The sequence below is a fragment of the Suricata suricatta genome, chromosome 3, assembly GCF_006229205.1.
Source record: "Suricata suricatta isolate VVHF042 chromosome 3, meerkat_22Aug2017_6uvM2_HiC, whole genome shotgun sequence".
Classification (NCBI taxonomy): domain Eukaryota; kingdom Metazoa; phylum Chordata; class Mammalia; order Carnivora; family Herpestidae; genus Suricata; species Suricata suricatta.
Window position 1 is genome coordinate 14810455 of NC_043702.1, and position 24980 is coordinate 14835434.

At 46.0% G+C, this 24980-nt stretch overlaps 1 protein-coding gene across 2 annotated transcripts in view; it reads right to left on the bottom strand.

The window, feature by feature from the left end:
* SGPP2 (sphingosine-1-phosphate phosphatase 2) overlaps positions 1 to 24963 on the bottom strand; it is a 107413-nt gene extending 82450 nt beyond the window's left edge. Inside the window, exon 1 of one of the 2 annotated variants that reach the window (XM_029933706.1) lies at positions 24738 to 24963. In XM_029933706.1, the coding sequence (XP_029789566.1) occupies positions 24738 to 24956 (219 nt within the window). In that variant the 5' untranslated portion in view covers positions 24957 to 24963. Of the gene's footprint in view, positions 1 to 24463; positions 24481 to 24737 lie in introns of those variants that run through there. The other variant, XM_029933707.1, reaches the window with a different exon arrangement.
* Positions 24964 to 24980: the final 17 nt, after the last annotated feature.

Sequence of the window (24980 nt, forward strand, 5' to 3'; positions counted from 1 at the left end):
AGTATGGTTTCTATTCATTTTCTGTTTCTTACTCCAAGTGAAGAAATGGCAGGGGTGGGAGGGAGAATTCCATTAATGATGAGAACAAGAAAGCGTTATGCATTTGGTCAAAATACATTTTTTTATGTTAGGAAGGAGATACATGGAGAGGCTGATATTTATAACTCAGGATAGAGTAAGCCTTCAATGGTTTAAAAAAAGAAAAGGAACCTGTTACCCTATTTCCCAGAGAGCTCTCGGAACTGACTAGAGAAACCCTCCAGTTTGAGTCTGAGGTCCCTGGTGGACAGAAAGGCAGGAGCCAGGAAAGCAAGGTGTTCTCCTCAGGTCCTTTCTCTCACACCACCAAGGCGTCACACACACGCTCCTCGCCTCCGGGAGTCCAGCCGCCGCTGCGGGAGACATGGTGTCAGAGGTGGGCCCCTCCCGGGTCCCGTGACCACGTCTGCCAGGTCAGTCGGTTCAGCCTCCGACTTTGGCTCATGATTTCACAGTGCAGGAGTTCGAGCCCTGAATCGGGGTGAGCTCAAGCCCCGCTTGGGGCTCCTTGCTGACAGTGTGCATGGGGTCCCCTTTCTCTCTCCCTCTCTCTGTACCTCTCACGCATGCTCTCTCCCTCTCTCTCAAAAATAAATAAATAAACTTAAAAAATAATAAACTGTGTTTGTAGAAAGTAGCAGCCTATAACTATGTGTGGTAGGAGACAGATGATCTCCTTGAGAAGTTCCCACAAACGCCTTTACGGCGGCTAAGGGAGCCTCCACAGTGTCGGAGCCGTTAGTCTTGGGACGGGTGGGCTTCCTGGGACTTGGCCGTTAGCCACATGACTGCTGATGTCATCCTTATCTGGCAGGCACGGTTCCCCGGGGAACTGCGTGGGCTCTGGAGCGGTGCATGAGGGCCTAGTCTCATCGAGAATCTCAGCTATGGGAGAGAACACGGTTTATATTTAATATTGTTTTGTTAAGCAGCGAATGGTGCCTTCTGGTTGAAGTGTATGACACTGACAATATCTGATCGTTTTCGATCTACAAAACAGCAAGTCCGAGGGCTCTAAACCGGAACGACGGAGGTTCTCACCGGAGGCGGGATCCTGCTGCCGTGAGTCCCTGCTGGAGGCCGGAGAGATACCCATCCTCCATGGCATGGAGGCATGGCCTCCTCCAGCAGGGCCTGGCATCGAAGGGGCCACAGAGGAGCTCCCTGCGCTCTGAATTATGGCTGAGACATCCGCTCACTTTAGCCCACACGTAGCTGGCTTGGAAACTTAGTTGCCAGAATTTTCACATTCCCTAGATCGTGCCCTTCTTTTGAGACTTGAAGGCTGGCAACAGTGCCCATGGGCCCTGTGAGGAGAGTCTGTGATCCTCGTGCAGGGCTGTCCTCTGTTCTCCACGCTCAGCCACGTCCTCGACTTGACCATCTCTGCTCTGCACCAGGCCTGGGAGGGCTTGTCAGTGCAAGGCTCTCCATCCCAGTTTGTGCTCATGTGTCCTACCCAGGACGCCCAACATGGCACCTTCACTTCTCTGCAGACCAGCCTCCGGCTACCTAGTCTCTCAGAGAAGGGCCACTTGGTCACAAGCACCAGGTGGGTAGAAAGGGAGACAGAGCGTGCAGCTGGGGGTCTCCCTCTGCAGGAACCACACACACAAGAACGCGTTGCACCATCTCCACAGACGGGACTTCTACAACCCTGCTCTCTAATCCAGCCCTAATGTTCAGCAACCTTCACCGTCAGGAAATTCCGCCCTAAATAACCCAAATCCTTCACGCGGCTTAAACCCATTTCCTCCTACTCTCCACTCGCTGGAGATGGGGAACAGCTGGCCACCGTTCTCTGTACCAAGTTCTTTGTCAACTGGATGATTGGATTCTGGCTCTGGACCACTGTCATAATTAGAGTCTGACCAGTTCCATATTGTGCCGTCTACAAAAGCATGTCAAATGGGATGGTAACATTCTGAGCATGCTGTGCTTCAGAAATGCGCCATTAGGATAACACGACCCCTCCCCGGCCCACCAGGCTGTTTGCAGTTTATAAATTTGTGGATGTGAGGTTTCTGCACAGGGAGAAAAAAAATGATGTCTTGCTGAGGCTAGCCTGGCATTGCGAGCGTAACCTCGAATGATGCCAACAGTCTCTAAAAGCCACTAAAGGTAACAACACACACAGTGAGCCTTTATTGAGCGCTTCCTGTGTTCCTGTTACCTGCACCGTCTCAGATGCTCTGTACAGCCAGGCGCTAAATGTTGCCGCGCTGAGGCTGCCTCGCCCAAGTTTATGCACTTCTCAGCGCTCGTTCAAACCCAAACGGCGGGCAGTTCAGAGATTGGGATCTCTGAGCCGTGTCTGCAGCCTGAGCCTAAACCTGGGCCGGTGAGTCCAGACAGCTCGCCATGTGGAACACGGTGGCTTCAACCCCCGTGCTTGGCCAGCGGCGACCAAGACGTCACGGCAAAGAGCAGGTTCCCAAGTACGGGTTCTGGAACTCGATCTGGATCCGAGGCCAGGCTCTGCCAAATTCTGGTGTAGACACAGGCCTGTCTGCCTCGGTGTCCCCAGCAGTAAGGGGGGGGTGACAGGGGCCTGCCTGCTGCCGGTGCTGGAGGCGCACCCCTCCCCTCTGCCCAGCTGTGTGTGTCCCTGTGGCACTATTTCTGCCTGGCAGTAGCTGCTTCTCCTGGTGCTGTTGGCCTCTTTCACTAGTCGGCAGACCCCATGGTGCAGGGGCTTTTCTGTGCCTGAGTCACCCTGCCAACCCCAAGGCCCAGCTCAGCACACAGGAAAGTCCTCAGTAACATCCAGAGAATGAAGGAGTTCTCATTAGGAGGATTAGATAAGACCACCTGCGTAAAATGTAATAAAGCGGAGGGGAAAACAGATAAATGTACTGTTCTTCCCACTTCTCCCTCAAACTGGGTAATCTACCTTTTCACTTTGTCCTGTGGGCCTGACTTAGCAACTGTGGTTCCTTCTCTGGGCATTCTGGGCACGCGATGACCCTCTGTTCTTTTCTTCCACCATGCGGCCTCGGTCTGGGCGCTAGGGCTCCTAGCTGCCCCCAGCAATACCTCCAAAATGTCCCAGGAGCTCGGCTTTTCCAAGCGTAGCATTGGAGACATCATGAAATGCTTACTAGATGCTCCCCCACACACTCTGGCTTGTCTGGCTTGTTAGCAGAATCCAAGCTCAGGTCGAACATCAGGTGATGGGGCAAGTCAATCTGGACAATTCCACATCCTCCTTTCTCTAACTGACTTGAGTTAGGGGTGGCCATGTCACCCCACGCACTCCAGCCCGTGAGAAGTAAGGAGGTGGGGAGGAGCTTCTGGAAAAGTGTCTGTTTTCTTTGTAAAAAGGACAGAGACCGCTGTCAGGACTCCCGCCTCCTTCCTGACTTGAACATGGCTATGGTCCCAGGAGCAACAGCAGCCATTTTCACATCATGAGACAGTAAGCCAAGAAGCTAAGGATGGAGGAGCAAAAAGAAGCAGATGAGTCCTCGATGATACTGGGAAATGACTGAAAAAACGTTGGCATACACCAACCCTGGACTTCTTGTTACATGAAAAAAATAAAACATTCAAGCAACTATTAATAGGGCTTACTGTTACCCATAGCAAAACAAACAAACAAACAAAAAGCTCAAAAAACAAACAAAAAACCAATAACAAACAAAATACTTAACTGATCAACTGTGCCCTTCTTTATAATTACAATTCTTCTTTTTTCCATATTTTCTCACTATGTCAATAACACAGTTCTTATGCTCCAAATTCTTCAGGCTCAGAATGCTGAGTTATCTTTAGATACAAGAGGCAAAGAAGGCGTCCATCTCTAAGTCCTGCAAATCCATTCAAAGTACCTCAGTCAAATCACTAAGGGTGTGCACACAGGCTTCCAGTGCAGTGTTTCCACTATCAGGAAAAATGGAAATGATCTTAACTGACTGGCAAAAGTAAATCACAACAAATAATGGATAGAAAACAGGATAGGGGTTGCCTGGGTGGCTCAGTCTGTTAAGCAGCCGACTTCGGCTCAGGTCATGATCTTGTGATTCGTGAGTTTGAGCCCCGTGTTGGGCTCTGTGCTGACAGCTCGGAGCCTGGCGTCTGCTTCAGATTCTGTGTGTGTGTGTGTGTGTGTGTGTGTGTGTGTGTGTCTCTCTCTGCCCCTCCCCTGTTCATGCTCTGTCTCTATCTTTCTCAAAAATAAACAAAAGAAAGAAAATGGATGATTTGCCATCATTAAAATACTGTAGATCAATATTTGTTCATGTGGGACCAAGCTCCAGGTATATCTACTGGCAACTCAGGTTGGAAAACAGTATTTTTATTAAAGATGCATATAACACATGCATAGGAAAGGTGTCTAGAAAGTTATACTCCAAAATAGTAACAGTGAGTATCTATGGGTGATCTGGGTACCGAGACTGACCATTTCATTTCAGACTTTTGGTTATTTATAGCTTCTATAGGGAATACATACTGCTCATGTAAAACAAGAAAAAGTTTTGTCACTTGGTTTTGGTGCCTCTGACTCATCCCATTGCCTCCCTTCCCATCAATACCAGAATAGAAGGAAAACACTTCAGTCACTGACACTGGCCATTCCCCACCTCCTGTCTCTCACCATTTCAACCCCTACTCTACTCAGTCCCCAAATTAACCTTCTCATGGTCTGCATTCCTCATCCCATGGCCCTGGTTAAAGTGAACAAAGACCAGGGCACCTGGGGTGGCTCAGTAGGTTGAACATCTGACTCTTGATTTTGGCTCAGACTCTTGGTTTCAGCTCAGTGCATGATCTCGTGATTCGTGGGTTCAAGCCCTGTGTCGGGTTCTGTGCTGACAGTGCGGAGCCTACTTGGGATTCCTCTCTATCTCTCTGTCTCTCCCCTACTTGCCCTTGCTCTCTCACTCTCTCTCTCAAAATAAATAAAATAAAACTTAAAAAAAAAAAACATGGAAGCTATAAAATCTAGAAAGTTCTCACTAGTAAAAACACACAGGAACGGAGCATGCATGTGGCCAAAATTTGGACTGCCAGGCCCCGCTTTGTGGTTAAAAGGGGGCCACCAACCTAGGCAAGGCGACCTCCCAGCAGCGGCAGCTAGTTACCGTCTTCACCCCACATGGGATGACCAATCCTGTACCCACGTGGGGTCCTAGAGGGGTGGCCTTACTCTCAAAATTCTGCACACAGTCAAAGGAAAGGGGTACACCCGAAGGGCCCTCCTTTCCCCAGTCCCGGCAGAGTTTGGGCTCCCCTGGTCGCAGGGTTGGCCAGGGGTTGACAGCAGTCCTGGCAGCCACATGCCTCAAGCATTGTCTTATTACTCATGCATACAATGTCTTTCCCCATTTTTAAATTCTCTTAACTTACAATACTCAAGTCTCAAGCATGAAATCTGTATGTCATATACAATAAAAAAACCTCCACAAATATTTTTCCATATGACGTCACATTCATGGTTTTCTAAAATTGGAGAATGTCAGCTGTTCGAACTGTATATTTGGTAAGTTTCATGTCCTCTTGATGGGCCCAATGGAAATCTTTTTTTTTTAATTTTTTAATGTTTTATTTATTTTTGACACAGAGAGAGACAGAGCATGAGAGGGGGAGGGTCAGAGAGAGAGGGAGACACAGAATCCGAAGCAGGCTCCAGGCTCTGAGCTAGCTGTCAGCACGGAGCCCGATGCGGGGCTTGAACCGATGAATGTGAGATCTGACCTGAGCCGAAGTTGGAGGCTTAACTGACTGAGCCACCCAGGTGCCCCCCATTGGAAATCTTAGAAGCAACTTCTTCCAAAATGTTCACTTAGCGTTTTCTTATGGGGGATGAGGCAGAATCTGAGAAAGGAGGTTCTTGTTCAACAGGCTCTTGTTCAACTGAACCTTGACGATCTTGCAGGATCTGTCCTTTCTCCCCACTGTTACGTTCATCTGTTTACCTGTCTCCCCAATAGACTGACAGGTCTTCAACAGCATGGTGAGCAGGGCAGAGCCGTCACTGAGCGCTCAGAGTATAACCCAGCGTCTGGCATACTCTTAGATGCTTTGTATATTTGGTTGAACATTGATAATATTACCTCAGAGCAAAAAAATTTCTCTATTATACACATTCCATAACTCAGCAAGTTCAGATGAGGAGAAGCAGGGCTTGGGAAAACATTTTTTAAAATAGTTTTTTCTTGTTTGTTTATTTTTGAGAGAGAGAGAGACAGTGGGAGCAGGGGAGGGTCAGAGAGACATGGAAACAGAATTCTGAAGTGGGCTGTCAGCACTGAGCCTGATGCAGGGCTCGAACTCATGAACTGTGAGATCATGACCTGAGCCAAAGTTGGATGGTTAGCCGACTGAGCCACCCAGGCACCCCTTGGGAAAACATTTTTTTTTAAAGAATCTTTTTAAAAAATTTTTTAGTGTTTTATTTATTTTTGAGCGAGAGAGAGAGATAGCATGAGCAGGGGAGGGTCAGAGAGAGAGGGAGATACAGAATCTGAAGATAGACTCAGGCTCTGAGCTAGCTGTCAGCACAGAGCCTGACGCGGGGCTCGAACCCACTAACCGTGAGATCATGACCTGAGCCGAAGCAGGATGCTTAACTGACTGAGCCACCCAGGCGCCCCAGGGAACGCATTTTTATGGCAAGTGACTGGATACTAAACACTATCAGAAGGAAGAAATACCAACCTGAATATACTTCAGACAAGTTCAAACATATCTGGCCCCAATTTTAGGGTGGAAGCCATTCTGAAGTGGCACGGAAAGATCAGCACTACCTATGTGGTCCCACACTCCTTCTGCCCCACCACTCATGCCCCACCATAAAGAGATGAACTTTATTCCAGAAAAGACCTGTCAGAGAAAATTGCAGTTGGGGCTTTAGGACTAGTAGGAGCTGAAGCAGCAGCATGGGTGGTGGGCGGGCAGCAGAGACGGCGGTGGAGACAGTTAGCATGTGAGGGCTCACTTAGTGCCAGGCACAATATGGCACTCATTGGCGCTCTCAATGATCTTAATTCACATCTCAGAACTCTGGGAGGTTTATGTGACTACTTCCCCCATGTCACAGACAAGGAAAGCAAGGCGGTAGAGCTCATGTGATATGCCCAAGGTCATGTGGTTTGGAAGTAGAAGAAACAAAGCACCATCTTGGCCGATTCACTACACTGCCCGTCACCAAAGTACCACACAGACATGGAACACGCGGACCTTCTGAAGGGCCTTGTGTGGCATGAAGGGCTCAGCACAACTGATGTCCTTGTGGCCCATGGTCCAAGTTGACATCATCAAAGCCAATGGTTAAAAGAACAAGAATAGCAGACCTACAGCAACGCCTTCTCATAGCCTAACACAATCCCCCAGGAACTTCGAGGAAAAAGAAATGGTAGGAGGGGTAGCAGGAAAGACCATCGACTGGCGCTCCTTCCCTCCCTCTCTGCGGGCCCCTCTAAATCCCTTCTTTCAGTAATAAAATAAGCTGAAATTAAAGGAAAAACAAAAGACTCACAGAGCAAAGCCTGCACAATTATGTTGTCCAATGTTTATGAAAGACATCACCTAAGAAAGCCAAAGAGGGTGGGAGAAGGGACTGGAGGAGGATACTTCTGAAATACGCTACTTCAGGGGCATCTGGGTGGCTCAGCTGGTTGAGTGTCTGACTCTCAATTTCAGCCCAGGTCATGATCCCAGAGTCGTGGGATCGAGTGCCCCATCAGGCTCTGTGCTGAGCATAGAGCCTGGTTAAGAGTCTCTCTCTCTCTCTCTCTCTCTCTCTCTCTCTCTCTCCTTCTGCCTCTATCCTCTGCTCATGCTCTCTCTCTGAAATAACAATATGAAAATAAAATACAATACTCAAGTCAACTTGATAATATTTTTACCATATCTGCTATAAGTAGTAAATATTGCTATTGATTACATCATGGCAAAGATGGAGTAAAGTCCATAAATAGAATGCAGATTCAACAAAGAAAATCTTTTAACTTTATAAGATTAAAGGAGCTTAAAAAAAAACCCATATATGATCCTGTCATTAGATACAGTAAAAATAGCCAATATAATTAAGCCATAATTCATGAGTACATCTCTTTAAATAGGAGGGAAAAACAACATCAAATATAATACTCTATGGTGAAATGTTGAAATGATTTCTTCACCATCGAGGACATGACAAGAAAGTGATGCTCCTATTCAATATGACACCGGAGGTCCTGTCTGTGCAGTAAGGTAGAAAAAAGTATATAAATGAAAGGTATAGGAAGTGAAAAGGAAAAATAAAATCTGCTCTTTGACTGTTTTCATAGCAAACACAAAGAAATGAGAGATGATTTGTTAGAATTAATAAAAGTTTGGCAAGATTGCTGAATCAATACACAAAATTCAATTACATTTCAACATTCCACCAGGAAACCAATTTCAAAATATTGCTTTAATAACAAAAACATAAGGTATCAAAGAATAAATCTAGTAAAAGCAGTGCAAGATTTTATGGAGAAAATTATAAAACTCTACTGAAAGAAATATATATTTTTTAAATATATTTTTAAATGTTTTATTTATTTTTGAGAGAGAGAGAGAGAGAGACAGCCTGAGCAGGGGAGGGTCAAAGAGAGAGGGAGACACAGAATCTGAAGACAGGCTCCAGGCTCTGAGCTAGCTGTCAGCACAGAGCCTGACGTGGGGCTTGAACTCACAAACCGTGAGATCATGACCTGAGCCGAAGTCAGATGCTCAACCGACTGAGCCACCCAGGCAGCCCAAAAGAAAGATATTTAAAAAGAGTTAAGTAAATGGCAAATCCTAACATGTTTGGGGATAAGAAGATTCTGTATCCTAAAGATGTTAATTATTGCCACATTAACCCATAGATTTAATACAACTCTAATTAACATTGCATGAAAATGAATACATGTAAAAATTATTTTACATTTCTTTAGGGAAGTAAGAAGTATTATTTTTAAAAGAAAATATCCATTCATTTAGTTTTTGAAATTTGTAATTATGCTTTATTTTAAAATAAAAATGGACAAATTCTTATATTATTCAAATAAGAGCCATACCAAACAAGGCTGTGATGTCCCTACTTCAGGGCACCTTTACTTTATTTTTTATTTATTTATTTATTTTTTGCTTTTTATTTACTTTTGAGAGACAGAGAGAGACAGTGCAAGCAGAGGAAGGTCAGAGAGAGAGGGAGACACAGAATCTGAAGCAGGCTCCAGGCTCTGAGCTAGCTGTCAGCACAGAGCCCGACATGGGGCTTGAACCCACGAACTGTGAGATCATGACCTGAGCCAAAGTCGGATGCTTAACCGACTGAGCCACCCAGGAGGGCACCTTTAAACACCGTCATCAGATCAGGAGGAACAGTGTTCCAACACAGAGCACACACTCAGAACTGAGGGCCTGAGAACTGAGCCCCAGTCACAACTGTGGATCTACAACAATAAAAAGGGATCTTCCTTGTATGAAAGCGATGAATCACAGGAATCTATCCCAAAACCGAGAACACAAAATTATCTTTAAAAAATGACTTTTATTTTTTTATTTTTAAGTAAATTTCTCTTTTAAAAAAATTAATGTTTATTTATTATTGAGACAAAGAGAAACAGAACATGCGTGGGGGAGGGGCAGAGAGAGAGGGAAACACAGAATCCAAAGAAAGGCTCCAGACTGAGCTGTCAGCTCAGAGCCCGATGTAGGGCTCAAACCCACAAATCATGAGATCATGACCTGAGCCAAAGTCGGACGCTTAACCAACTGAGCCACCCATGTGCCCCCAAAGTGATTTTTACAGTAGCATCAAAAACATCAAATACCTAGGGAGGAAAATCTAGCAAAATATGTGTAAGACTGTGATCAAACCTCAAAAATACTACTTTTAAAAAAGAAAATATCTAAATAAATGAAGGGATATACCAAGGGGGGAAAAGAAAGAGAGATCTTCCATAACATCTTTTAAAGAAACAGCAAACACTACTTGCCAAAAATTGACCAAAGGGTCAGGTGATAACACCCAACATCTGTTTTTCTTAAGACTTTCCATAACTTTCTAATAATACAGTATTGGCCAACTAGAGGGAAGATCTTTTTGAGGCCAAACTCTCTCGGTACTTAAAGGGATTCTCATGAGTGTAGGAGAGCAGTACGTGTTTCAAGCCGTAGGCGTTTCATGTGGTAGTTTGGACAGAGCAGGAAAAGCTGTGCTGCAATTTCTCGCGGGGTCTTTCTGTAGAGACATGGAGGAGCCATTTTGTTTCATCTAAGAAAGCTCTGGAACACTTCCGGTGGTTTAATAAATACCCCTCAAGGTTGGGACAGAAGCAACACTGCTGCTATTTGGTTGCAAAGATGTCCATGGTAATTAAAAACAGGTTTTAGGTGGAGCACTGTCAGTAATCTTTATTCCTCACAAGTACAAAACATTCTCAGGGGAAATTTTTTTCAATAAAACGAAAATGGCTTAATGTTCTCTAAACATAAAACCACTACGTTTTTATTATAAAACAAAATGCAGGAAATTTTAAAAATGTGTGAAAAAATTGAGGCACAAATAGATATTTAAAGATATTCAGAAAGAATCAATGGCGACATTTGGTTCATCATTCCAGATCTTTTAAAAACATATATTCAAAGTATGCTTATGCAGTTTTTGAAATTTGGATTATATTATAGATATGTTCGTTTTTAAAACTTGGGTTTTTAAAAATTTCCATGTCTGGAAATATATGAATTTTAATTATTTTCAAGATCTCCTTTGGATGTCAGGATTAAGTTTTTCCTTTTGTAGAAGAGAGCTGAAAAACCCTTTTACAATGAGATATTTGATAGATGTTTTCTGGTGACAAAACCCACCAGTGGGAGAAGGGCATCCACCCACTGAACAGACGCAGTGGGCTTACCATTCAGGAGAGTGGCTCGTGTTGACCCGGAAAGGCCGCCATTAAAATCTGAGCTTGGGCCTCCCTTCAGCTTCCCTGGCGTAACTTCAGCCATTGCCATTTGGAGTACAGTTGAAAGAAAGGGGAAGCTGTTTTACTTCTAGTGGGTATAGAAAGGAATTCTCTATTACAACTTTTAATTTAAAATTAGTTGTTTTGGGGGCGCCTGGGTGGCTCAGTCAGTTGAGTGTCCGACTTCGGCTCAGGTCATGATCTCACGGTTCGTGGGTTTGAGCCCCGTATCGGGCTCTGTGCTGACAGCTCAGAGCCTGGAGCCTGCTTCGAATTCTGTGTCTCCCTCTCTCTCTGCCCCTCCCCCTGCTCATGCTCTGTCTCTGTCTCTCAAAAATGAATAAACATTTTAAAAAAAGTTTTTTAACTTAAAGTTAGCTGTTCTCAGAGCAGCTGGGTGGCTCAGTTGGTTGAATGCCTGACTCTTGACTGAGGCTCAGGAAGAAAGACCGATGAACTTCCAGATTGGACTGGTTGGACTAAAGAGACGTATCAACTGAAAGCACTAGATGCTTCTGCACGAGACCCTCGGACGGCCAAAGGTCACCAGCAGGCAATTCGTGGAAACTGAACGAACAGCTCCACAGACTGCACAGCGTGACCCTGAAAACTGCACTGTGGTTCTACACGATGCAAAGTCAGGAAAACATGGGTCAAGGGTACATAGGAATGTTTCGGTACTATTTTTGCAAATTTTCAAAAATCCAAAATGACATCAAACTGAAAAGTTCAGAGTAAAAGATTTTTTAAAATAATACTTGATGCTGTCCTTTCTTCATAAAAACCCAAATGTCCAGAAACGGTCTGTAGAAAGGATAAACTGTCATATATTTGTGCAATGGCTGCTCTGTGGCATAAAAAATGTGAACATCGCCGATACACATCCTGCGTGATTTCATTTATATGAAGTTCAAGAGGAGGTGAAACTAAGTTCTGGTGGATGAGGGGGGGCAAGAGCGTGGTTACCCGGGGGAGGGTGTTACTGCTCTACAGGTCTGAGGGCGCCTTCTGACTTTCTGGAACTCTCCTTTACCCTCCTCTGGGTCAAGTCGTACATTTAAGATCCATGTCGGGGTGCCTGAGTGGCTCAGTGGGTTAGGGTCTGACTTCAGCTCAGGTCATGATCTCACCATTCTTGGGTTTGAGCCCCGCATCAGGCTCTGTGCTGACAGCTCCAAGCCTGGAGCCTGCCTCAGATTCTCTGTCTATGCCCCTCCACCACTCATGCTCACTCTGTCTCTCTCTCAAAAATAAAATAAACATTAAAAAAAAAAAAAAGATCTGTGTACTTACTCTACCAAGCTTATAATAAAGAACAAGAAAAACAAAAACAAAAGGAAGATAATCCTAAATGCTGACAATGGCTAGCTGCCTTGGATTGCCGTTGGGAGTAATAATTGAGATGCATTTTCCAAAAGGCCATTTGGCAGTAGGCGTGAAAACTGAATTCAGCTGCTTCTGTGGTTCTCAGGAAATAATTCGATATTTAGACTCAAGGTGAAGTACAAAGATAAACACCGAAACAATCCAGATACATATATTAGGATTTTTTTTAACCATTAAAAAAATGTAAATTCCTATCACATGATAAATTATAACACCACTCTGAAAAATCACATAAATGAAGTATGTTCAATAATGGGGGGAAATGTTCATAATGTGAGAAAAGCTAATTCCAAAATCATATGCATAAAGTATGTCCATCACTTACATATTCTATATTTACATAGAAATAGAAGGAAGCGAAGCTCTAACACATTACCATTTTTCCCCCAGGTTGCAAAATTAATGCGGGACTTTTGTTTTCTTCTTTTTACTCTTTGGTATCTTCCACTATTGCTAACATAAACACGAGTTACTTTAAGAGTTGACAGTTATAAAAACAAATTTCAAGATATTGGATACCTTCCTAGCTGAAAATCATCAAAAGATCAAAATTCAGAAAGGAGGAAAAAGGAAAAAAAAACCCCAACATCTAACAGAGCCTCTTGTCACTTGTCAGGCTTTTAACAAAATCTTTGATGTGTATTTCAATGGCCACTTTTTAAGTCACCTTGTAAGAGAGGGTGATTTTTTTTTTTTTTTACCCACAAAGAAACGCGTTCCCCACCAATGAAATCCTGGACCCTCTGTTCCTAACATTCTACTCCGAGAGCCTTCTAGTCACCATTATTCCCTTTTCCTCTTACCCACAGGAGTCCTTGCTTTGGGGTGCTGCTTCCCATACAATTCAATGGGGGCAAAGATTTTTGCCACGTGGAAAAATCAAAACATACCTGGAGATTACAGAGACTGCATTTCTCCTGCAGACATGATTACCAGAATAAATGGTATTAACAGAGGCGAGAATGAATCTGATGGGGAGTTTTGTGTGAAACAAATGAGTGTAAACATGCCAGTGAGCATCTGGGGACCTTGAAGCAATATTCAAAATGGTTCAAGGAAACCATTTACTCGCTTCTCCACCCCCTCTCAAGATCTCAAGGTTTCCCCCTTCCCCTTCCCTGCACCCTGCTCTGTGCGTGAGGAGTTTTTTCTTTGATTCTGAAAACGGTTTGTGAAGGAGTTCCTACTGAGTTCGAAGCAGGAGTGAGAAGAAAATGTGCCTCATGGTCTTCACTGGGTTTTTCAATATCTCATTTTCTTCATATGTGGAATGTGTCCCACCAGGCGAGTAGAATAAGAAAGCCAGCAGATGCCCCATTTTTAGCATTTTCCTAGATTCCTAAGACAGAGAGAGGCGCTCCACATGTGTTGCCCGGAAACCGTGACAGTATTTGCTCCCAAGAAGATTCTGTGCCAAATAAAATGCAAATACGCTTTTGCTCAAGAAGGAATTCTTATCAGGACAACAGAGGGTTTAATTATGAACAAAAACTGTAACAACAGAAGTGAAAGTGCATTTTTTTAAAACTTAAAGATGTCGACATCTTAATTATGAGTCAAGAAAAGTAGAATTAGACAAGGCCTGCTGGCCACAGCTTTCCAAAACATCGTAATTTAATCACGGTTTTTAAGTTGGCAAGTGTTTTACCAGAACCAACGTCTAGCCATCCCTAAACTCCCCCTCGCGGTGTCCAAACGAAGAAAGTCAACCAATTAAAAAGTTATTCATTAATCAAAACCCTTCATCAGTTTCCTGGATAAAAAGGAAGGAGCTAGCACTGAAACAAAACAAAAACAACAAAAAATGTTAAGCTGAAAGAAGACACAGCCTGGAGTCAGGGGTAAAATGACCTCAGTTGTGACAGGAGAGAGCGGGCTATCTCGTTTCTGGCACGAAAGAGAAGGCTGGGTGTAGCACACGCTTACTTACGGGTTTTGGTCAACAGGTAGTAGAAGGTGCTGCCAGGCTCCAGGTACATGTGAGCCGTGGGAATGCACGCCAGGAAGAGGGATCTGCCCCTTGCCACCTCCACACCCAACCACACAAAAAGGATAAAACTAACGATCTAACTGCAGCTGCGGGCAAGCTGGCAAAGCGGTAGGGACCAGCACATTCTCCTTGCAAGGGAAGACCCCACCGGCTCCCTCCAGGGAGAGGAGTTTGTTCCAGGATTCCTCAGGAAGGAAGGAAAGGTTGCCGGCAGCCAGGTGGCCAGTCTCCGTCCCTGAGCCCCTCCCACCCCCATCCTTCTGTCCTGAAGGTCAACAGTCCCTCCAGCACCTGCCCTCAGCAGCCAAGCCCATCATCCTCAAGACTCAGCTTCTGGCTCAGTTTTCTCTTCTGCCTTTCCCATCGCTGTGGGCTTTCTGCTCTCCTGGCTACTCTGGGCTTCTGCTTTTGCCACTGCTTTCTCTGTCTCGAGGCTTCTGCCAATGGCCTCCTCTTTCTCTCTGAAGTTCATTACCACTCCACCATTTCTGTCCCCATCTCTGGGTCTTGCATTCAGACTCCCTCAGGGAGCAATGTGATTGGCCCCATCAGTCACTCTCCACTGTCCAGTAGCCCAACTAGGTGAGGCTCTCACACCAGGCTGCGTCATCAGATGCTGAGCAGCCTAGGGAAAGCTGCCATTGATTGGGAGGGCTGCTCCCCAATCCACTTTGTGGCCATAATAATGGGATCCCATGATTGAAACTATCGTTATGGAAATTAGTAAAAGGAAACCGCCTTTGGAAAGCAACGCAGCGGCCAGCAGGGGGAGTCCTCACACCCTACCACTCCTCAGCCAATTGCAGCTCCAACCGGAAGAGATGTACCTTACAAGTCTGAAGAAAGGTTTTCTCCTTGCCCAGCAACGGCCCAGCCAGTGAGGGACTGTCACAACCCAGCCAATGAAAAGCCATCGTTCTACAAACTCCCAGTTTATTCCAATGGACCTTTTGTTGATAACCGCGCTCCCCACGTCCCCCTTCCCTCTATGAACGAGCTATCCTCTCTGCGGTTCCCAGGACTTGCCTTGGTTTTGCCGTCGTTTGCTTGCCCTGAATTGCAATTCTTTGAATAAACTCATTTTTGTTGCAAAATAACGGGCATTTTTATTTTTAAGGGTAACAACAGCAATCTAGGTCTTTAGAAACCATTAGTGGTCCCTTTCCTCCTAAAGAGGTTGTGGGTGAAGGTGGCGCTCAAGAATGTCCTGAAGAATCGCACAGATACTAAGGCTTGATTTCATGTTAGTGCCATGTCTGCCGGTCACCATTATTTTTATCAAAACAAAATTTTTAATGTTTATTTATTTTTGAGAAAGACAGACAGACAGACAGAGTAGGAGAAGGGCAGAAAGAGAGAGACATACAGAATCTGAAGCAGCTTCCAGGCTCTGAGCTGTCTGTCAGCACAGAGCCCCATGCAGGGGCTCAAACTCACAAACTGTGAGATCACAACCTGAGCGAAAGTCGGACACTTAACTGACTGAGCCACCCGGGTGCCCCACTGTTCACCATTTTTCAAATGCCTCGGCACCAGGCTCCCTCAATAACCCCTCCAGACATCACCATTCAATCCCACACCCTTTCCCACTAGGCACAGTGCCACCCCGAGAACCTTTCTTATCACCATGTCCCAGTCACCAGCTCTGATTTGGCACATGGCATGAAATCGATTTGCCATCCCCCTGTCTACGGAGTGAAGACCACATTCTGCGGGAAGCCACATTCAGGTTTCAGCCTGGAACTCTGGCTCTCACCCCAGATGCCAGCCCGTGTCACCACACCAGCTTCTTCCTGCGACCTGGGCTCGGTGCTCTCCATCTGTCCGTCAGGTCCACTCTCCACCTCTCTCCAGGGAGGCTGACCTATGTGGACTGCGTCAGGCAGCCTCCCAGTCTCCCTGGCTTCTGACTGCATTTGGCCCAAGGGAGGCACTGGCAGCATTCGAGAGGGCACCCAGAGAGTGAGTTTGCAATAGATCTCCCCCTCTCCCCCTGCCGGTCTGTGGCTCTGTCTCTCTGCTAGCAGTCTTGGCTCCTGTCAGAGTCTCCCTCTGGCAGCTACGCTTTCACTGGGTCTGGGCTTTCCAGAACATGATGGTCTCCTCTTGCTTTGTGAGTCATCAGTCATTTGCTCCAAGATATTTATTCCATATTGCTCTTTCCCTACAGTGCCCACACCGTTTGTAAATGATCCCATCTTTGAACTCCTTTTAATTACCTACCCTGTTTTTGAAAAACTTTAAATAGATGTTAGTTTTTAGAGCAGTTTTCAATGTACAGACTCACTGATGCATTTAAATTTTTTTAATGTTTACTTATTTTTGAGGGCGGGGGAGGGGCAGAGAGAGGTGAAAACACAGAATCCAAAGCGGGCTCCAGGCTCTGAGCTGTTAGCACAGACCCTGACGTGGGGCTCAAACCCACAAACTGCAAGATCATGACCTGAGCTGACGTGGGACGCTTAACTGACTGAGCCACCCAGGCGTCCCAGATCCCTTTTTAGTAACCAAATTCCATACTTTACTCAAATTTCCTTAGTTTTTTACCTAACATCCTTTTTTTCTATTCCAGGGTCCCATTCAGGATACCACAGTCAGTTTTCATGTGTTCTCCTGGCTAAGACATTTGTCACACTTTCCTTGTTATTTATGACTTTGGTGATTTTGAAAAGTACAGGTTAGAAAGTTTGCAAAATGCCCCTCAACTAGGGTTTGCCTGGTGTCTTTCTCATGATTAGACTGGAAGAAGACCACACATGTGACGTGCCATTTTCAGCCCGTGTCAAGAGTGTATAATTTCAACATGCATCAAAACTACATACTGTCAACACGATTTACCACTGCGGACGTGAACGCTGATTACCTGGCCCGGGTGGTGTCTGCCAGGTTTCCATACCAGAAAGTTACTCCTTTTCCTCCTCCCTGCGCCCCCATTGCACCCCACGCAGCACACACTTAAGGAGAGAGAGGCTAGGTTTTTCCTCCTTGAAGGTGAAGTAGGACTTGTGGTTTGTTTGTTTTTTTTAAGGCAAAATATAGCTAACATAAAGTTTGCTCTTCTAACCATTCTTAAGGGCTTCAATCACCCTTTCATCTCTTTCCTGCTGGGAACCTTACTCGACCCAGGCTGAACGTGTCACATTTCATCAAAAATGACAACGTGTCTACGTGTTTGATTTACCATTGGAGATTTCCAGGTGGAGAAAAGAGATTCTCACATTTTCATCGCTTCGATTCCTGCTGCTCTTTCAGCCCCCACGCCAGACTTCCCGGGCTTCCCCAGGGACGGTGGTCTCTCTGGCCACGTATTTATCCTGGTATTATGTTACTATCGGCCTATTATTATCATCAGCCTCGGATCCTATTATTATTAATTAGCCTGCATGTTCTTTTCGGGTACTTTTTTGCATTGCACCATTTTCTTTGCGGCGTTCCCAGGGCAGGAACTAGACACTATCTTGGTGTCTTTAAGGCTGAGGACTGCCCCGGAGACACAGTAGCTGCTCAAGAAATAAAGGAAGAAAAGACAGGATAGAAGCAGAAAGTGGCCTATTTTCTCCAAAGATTAAAGAGGGTGTTTATACCTGACAGTGGTGAGGGGGTGAGAAAATCCGCACTCACGGTTGCGTACCTTAGTACCTCTGCTCTGTGAGACAACTTCGTCTTGAAAGCTATGATATATGTATTTCTACCTGGCAGTACCACATCGAGAAATTGAAATTAAGAAGATAATCAAAGACCGAAATCAGTCTTGGCAATGATTTCTTTTTTTTTTCTTTTTTTTGGGGGGAGGGGGCGGGATTTGACACCCAAACCAAAGGCAACAAAAGCAAAAATAAACAAGTTAGACTACTTCAAACTAAAAAGCTTCTGCACAGGGGTGCCTGGTGGCTCAGTGTGTTAAGCGTCCAACTGTGGTTTCAGCTTAGGTCATGGCCTCACAGTTTGTGAGATCGAGCCCTGCACCGGGCTCCGTGCTGAGTGTGGAGCCTCCTTGGGATTCTCTCTCAGCCCCTACCCCGCCGCTCTCCCTCCCTCCCTCTCTCTCTCAAAATAAATTCATAAATTAAAAAAAACCAAAAAGCTTCTGCATAGCAAAGGAAACTATTAACAAAACGAAAAGGCAACCTACCAAATGGGAGAAAATATTTGCAAATCACATATCTGATAAGGGGAATGTGGCAATTGTTTTCCAAATACTCTGGTTAAAAAATGGGCAGAACATCTGAAAAGACATTCTTCCTCTACAGTCCTCCATTCTACCAGCTGAGCTATTGACAGGTGCTGAAAAGACATTTTTCTAAAGAAGACATCCAGATGGCCAACAGATACATGAAAAGATGCTCAGCACTACTGTCATCAGGGAAATGTGAATCAAAATCACTACGAGCTATCACCTCACACGTGTTACAAAGGCCATTATCAAAAAGACAAGAGATAAGAAGTGCTGGGAAGGCCACGGAGCAAAGGGAGCCCATGTGCACTGTCGGTGGGAGCGTAAACTGGTGCAGCCAATACAGAAGCAACACGGACATTCCTCAAAAAATTAAAATGAGGGGCGCCTGGCTGGCTCAGTCAGTAGAGCATATAACTCTTGATCTCAGGGTTGTGAGTTCAAGCCCTACGCTGGGTGTAGAGATTCTTAAAAATAAAATCCTTTAAAAAAATTAAAAACAGAAATACAATCTGATCTAGCAATTCTATTTCTAAGTATTTATCTGAGGAAAAAGACAACACTAACTCCAAAAGATATATACCCCCCCCTCGTTCATTTCAGCATTATTTATGACTACTGAGATTTGGAAATAACGTAAAGTGTCCATTGGTAGATGAATGGATGAAGAAAATGTGCTACACACACACACAGGAATATTTGGCCATAAAAAAGAAGGAAATCTTGCCATCTGTGAGACTATGGATGAATGTGAGGGCGTTATCTTAGTAAAATAAGTCAGAGAAAAACAAATACCGTATAATCTCATTTACATGTGAAATATGAAACAAACAAACAAAAGCCTGAATCCATAGACAAGAGAATCCATCGGCGGCTGCCAGAGGCAGTGGGGGTGGGTGTATATCTTTTGAAATGGGTGAAATGGGTGAAGGTGGTCACAAAACATAAACTTGAGGTTACAAAATAAATAAATCATGGGGATGTCGTGTACGGCCCGGTGACTACAGTTAATAATGTAGATCTGAAAGTTGCTAAGAGAGTAGATCTTAAGAGGTCTCATCACCAGAAGAAAAACCACACTTATGTGTGATGACGGATATTGACTAGACATACTATGATCATTTCTCCGTACCGTATTTACAAATACTGAATCATTCTGTTGTGTACCTGTAACTAATATAATATTGTGTGTCACTTACATCCCAGTTAAAAAAGACCATCAAACGGGGGCACCAGGGCCGCTCAATTGGTTGAGCACCTGACTTTTAATTTTGGCTCAGGTTGTGTTCCCAGGGTCTTGGGATCAAGCTCTGTCTCTCTTGCTCTTTCTCTCTCTCTCTCTCTCTCTCCCTCTGCCCCTCTCCCTCCTTCACCCTCTAAAAATAAAAAAAAATTAAATAAAAAAGACAGTCAAGGTATGTGGAAAGATACGTGTACAAAGATGTTATTTTTAACGCAAAAACCAGAAACAACCTAAAAGCCCAGGAACAAAATTCTACAATAACCATGCTCTGGAGTAACGCATAGCCACAAAAAATGAGGTTGAACATTTACTGAATGATTATCTCTGGGCAGTGGTATAGGGGCATGGATTTAAGTTTCTTTGTATTTTTCCAAGGTTTCACATCTGAATACCATCTATAACTAGGAAAAAATGGTCAAATGTACCCTTTCAATGGGGCTTATTTTACCATTTCTTTTTTTTTTTTGAATTTTTAAAAATGTTTTTTATATAGTTTTGAGAGACAGAGAGAGACAGTGTGAGCAGGCGAAGGTCAGAGAGAGAGGGAAATACAGAATCCAAAGCAGGTTCCAGGCTCTGAGCTAGCTGCCAGCACAGAGCCCAGTGCGGGACTTGAACCAACGAACCGTGAGATAATGCCCTGAGCTGAAGCTGGACGCCTAACCAACTGAGCCACCCAGGCACCCTGCATTTTACCATTTCAAACTAGAACATTAAAGATCATCAAAACCTGAAGGTCCACCGGTGCGCCAGTTGAGTTATAATCAAGCCAATATGTCACAGCGGCTATGCCTGCTTCCCCCCCCCCCCCCCCCCCCCCCCCCCCCCCCCCCCCCCCCCCCCCGCCCCAGCATGACCACCCTCGTCCTGAACACAGGAAGGGTACTTGGCCCCAGGAGAAGAGAACTTGGAGCCTCCCTCCTCTGTTCACCGGTTTCTCCAGCCTCCACTTCTGACCTGGACCCCAGACATGGCGTTTTTGTTTGTGTTTAAAGCTCCTCTAACTGACGCCCGTGGCCAGCCACAGGAGGAAACCCACGGTTCTGTCCCCCTGTGCCCATTTGCAGGTGAGGCCCAGAGAACTTCCATGAGTCACAGAGACGGAGCCAGATCTGCGTGTCCTGGTTCTGAAGGTGGCTTCTTGCACTTTTGCAAGCCAGTAACACCAGGGGTGGGTTCTTATGGACTGACAGACCTGCAGGGCCCCAGAGGTTTCAAGAAGGAAACAGGAGTTCATAGACTTCTCTAAATCTTCGATCCCTGCCTCAACCCAACTGCAGAACTATGTCTGTGCAAACAGTTACCAGAAAGTATTTATTGAGCACAGTACCATTTGGAAAGACCACTCCAGTCTAACATAATGATGGGGAAAGACACTGCAGAGTCTATCTGAAGGCAACTGAGTTGAGTAAGCAAAGACGATAAACACCAAAATACCATTATATCCAAGGCTGGCTTGGACCCAGAACAAAAAAACCACAATCGTAACGAGGCCTTTGCCCTTCTTCTCAGTCCCAGGATTTCTGCCTCTTGATGTTGGCTACTACCAAGAACAACTGCCTACAGTTACCCTTGCTCACTGAAAGCAACACTTTCTCTTTCTACCAAACCTCCACCCTGCTCCCAACCAGCCCCTACACCTCATACGGGCTCAATGAGACAGATAAAATGAGACCCTGCAATTTTTCCAGGGAAGGTGCATGGTGGAGAGAAGTTTAGACTTGGGAGTCAAAAAGATCTGACTCTATGGATACCCGGGAAGTCCTCCATAAAGCATTTAACCTTTTAGGAGTTGGACCCGTCTGTGAAAGTCAGGAGTATGGGGAAATCTCTGAGGTCCACTCTGAGTTATTCAATGACAGCTTTGTGCAAACTTGGCCCAGCCCTGGTTGTAAAAGATGTAGTTAATCTTTAACTTACCAACGCTATGGTGTTACGGGAGAATTTGTAAAGGAGGCCCTTAATCATTTCCGCATTTGTCCTGTTTTAAAAATTAAAATAAGTTCAGCAAATGTAGGAGGGGAGAAAAATTCACTGTGTTGACTTCTAAAGTCACCCAAATGAAGAAAAACACTTCTCTTTTGTTTGAAGGGCCTTAAATCAGCATCCAAGAGCTGCCTGACTTCTAGGCTATGTGAGAGAAAAACGGATTTTCAATATTTACTCTTCATTTAAAAAAAATTTTTTTTAATGTCTTATCTTGAACTTCTAGCTCTGTCTTCCTGTTTCATCATCTACAGTGAGCGCAGCCGTGTTTGGGATGGGAATTCCTACCTTCCAGCTCGAGGAAGCGAGAAGAGAGGTCTTTGCAAGAAATCTGCTTATCTTGCTTTTAAAGGGCAGATTTTATTTTGCAGTCTGCACTCATGGATTCACAAAATTCACGGAGCTCCCATGTGAAGAAAATAATGAGCACACCAGGCAAGTTTCCTGCATTCTGAGAGCTTTTTGCCCGCTGGAGACGGGCAATAATCAGATAGCCACACGAAGGCATATTTGCAGAATGCGATGCGATGCGGGCTGTAACAAAGGATCCCAGAAAACAAAGAGAACCTATAAAAGGGGAAGCGTGATTGGAAGGTACGCAAAGGTATCTCTTGAATAACTGACCTTTGAAACTGAGGGATGAGTCGGATTATTTGGAGAAAGGATAGGCAGCTCAGGCAGGCCATGGGCTGGGTGGAGGCCAAAGGCCATGGGAAAGAATAGTTGCTGGAGAGAAGTTTTGCAACCGTCCCCTGAAGGTGCTATTAATTACCCAGGGCAGGTATCAATCCTTTGCCTTTGGGAAATCTCCCGGGATTTGCCAAATACTAATTGTCCCATAACCAGGAACAGATTCACCTTTAAAAACATTCATTAACTTCTCACAAATGCCTTCATGTTTTTCCGATGAACACAATGACCTCTTACCATGAATTTTTTGCTTCCTCTTAGTATTTCATGATCTACAGTGAGTGAAGTTGTGTGTCTGAAAGGAAGGGGGACACCCCTACTATGTGGCTGAGTGCACAGGCTTTCTAAGCACGCAGAAGACAATTCTCTGAAAGGAATCTGCTTCTTGTGCTTAAAAAAAATTTTCTAACATGTATTCATACTTGAGAGACAGAGAACAGAGCATGAGCGGGGGAGGGGCAGAGAGCGAGGGAGACTGAAGCCAAAGCAGGCTCCAGGCTCAGAGCTGTCAGCACAGAACCCCTCGCAGGGCTCAAACTCACTGACTACGAAGAAGTCACAACCTGAGCAGCGGTTGGAGACTCAGCTGACTGGGGTACCTGGGGGCCTGGCTTATTGTGCTTTTAAAGCGCAAGAGGACCCTTGTCCAGACTTTAGTTTCATTACCAAAGGTAATGTCTAAAACAGTTCGAAAAGCACTAGTGTAAAAGTACACACTTCTTCAGCTGCCTGAATTCGAGAAACAGAGGGAAGCGTGGGGTGAGCGCGCCAAAAAGCAGTCTGTGCATCTACCTGTGTGTGTAAACGGCGTGTGTGTGCGCATAGAAAAAGCTGCGCCACATTTCCAGGATGTGACAGTTCTTATCTTCCAATTCTGTCCCACTTTTAAGACAAGGCAAGAGGAAAGGTGGGCGAGTCTCAAACTCATCTAAAAGTTACTAGATGTGGGGCATCTGGGTGGCTCAGTGGGTAAATGGTCTGACTCTTGGTTCCACTCAGGTTATGATCTCACCGTTTCCTGAGTTCGAGCCCTGTACTGACAGAACCTGCTTGGGATTCTCTCGCCCCCCCCCCCACCAATTGTCTCTGTTTCTCTGAAAATAAATAAGTAATATTTAAAAAAATTGAAAAGTTACTATATGTCATGTGGGATAGAGAAGAAACTATTTACAATAAAAAAAATTATACAGGGGTTTTCTAGAGCGGAACACACCCCCACCCCCACCCTCTCCAATAAAGGTTGCAGTTCAGTGTCCGCAATATCCCATCCCACACAGAAGTCAGGTTTTTCTTCAGCTACTAGATCTAGAAATGTACACATAAACAAATGCCACCTTCTGGTCAACCAAACCGGCTCCCCGCCCGCCAGAGTAATTGGAATTGTTAATACACTGCTTCTTTCCTTCTGCGCCGCCACACCTTCAACCTCTCCCTCTCCCTGGGGAAAGGGCAGCTTCGGTGGGTGCCCAGGACCGGTGGCCTCAGCAGAGAGCCCCCCTCCCCCACCGCCCTGGCGAGAGACATCTGCAGCCTGTGTGTTCCCTCCCCCCTCCCCGCCACACTGCGCTGACAACACACGTAATGGGTACTACAACCACACTCCAAAAGCCTGGAGGGGAGCACGGGGAGCCCTTTTTCTTGACAGCATCTGTTCAAAGTCACTGGTGCCAGTTACTAAGAGACCCAATTGGCAGGCCAGGGATGGCATCTCTGACCCCCGCGTTGGTAGGGAGTGGGGTTTGTAGACCTCTCCAGCAGCAATATTTAAACCTGCACTTCTGCCCTTCGGGCTGGAAACGCAGGGCAGTAAAGGGCACAGCGAGCCCTGCTCCACCCCTTGGGTGCGGACCGGGGAAGGGGGGAGGGGAGGAAACTCACAAATCCTGGTTGGGGGGGGCGGGGGAGCGGGGGTTCGAAGGATTTCTCTCCGGAGAGGCTTCTCCTGGAAATGTCAAGGACATCTCCCCTCCTCTTTTCAATTACGTAACTCGTACCCATTTGGGAGGATTTTCGCGAACAGAAATTTCACTTACGGAGGCCGAAAGTCTTTGGACCGCATCGAAAGCTCCTAGTGCATCTGATGTCGGAACAGACCTGGGTGCGCCCTGACAGCGTTAGAGGTGGCATCCCTAGTGACCGGACTCCCCACTCCCGCACCCCCTCTATGCCCGGCGCCGGGAGCCGGGTCGCCGCCGGGGATGGCGCTCGCGGGTCCCCGCGTCGCGGAGTCTGCCAGACCCGCGCGTCCGCGGGCTGCGACGCTTGCTGCCCCCTCCCCCACCCCGGAGAACACCTGGCAGCGGTTACCTGCGGGGCCAAGACTCTCCGCAGCCCGTTAGCCGGCCCCCAGCCGCCCTTGCCATTGGCCGCAGAGAGATGCCCGGGGCCCGGCGCCAGCGCCGCGTCCTCCGCGGGGCCCGCGCCGCTCTCTGGGGCTCCTTCATCCGGCGCCGGGAAGAGCCCGCAGCGGCGCTGGAAGCGGGCGACGAGATGAGAATCCTGCAGGCTCCGCAGCAACTCGGCCATGGTGAGCCCGGGGCCGCGCGCCGC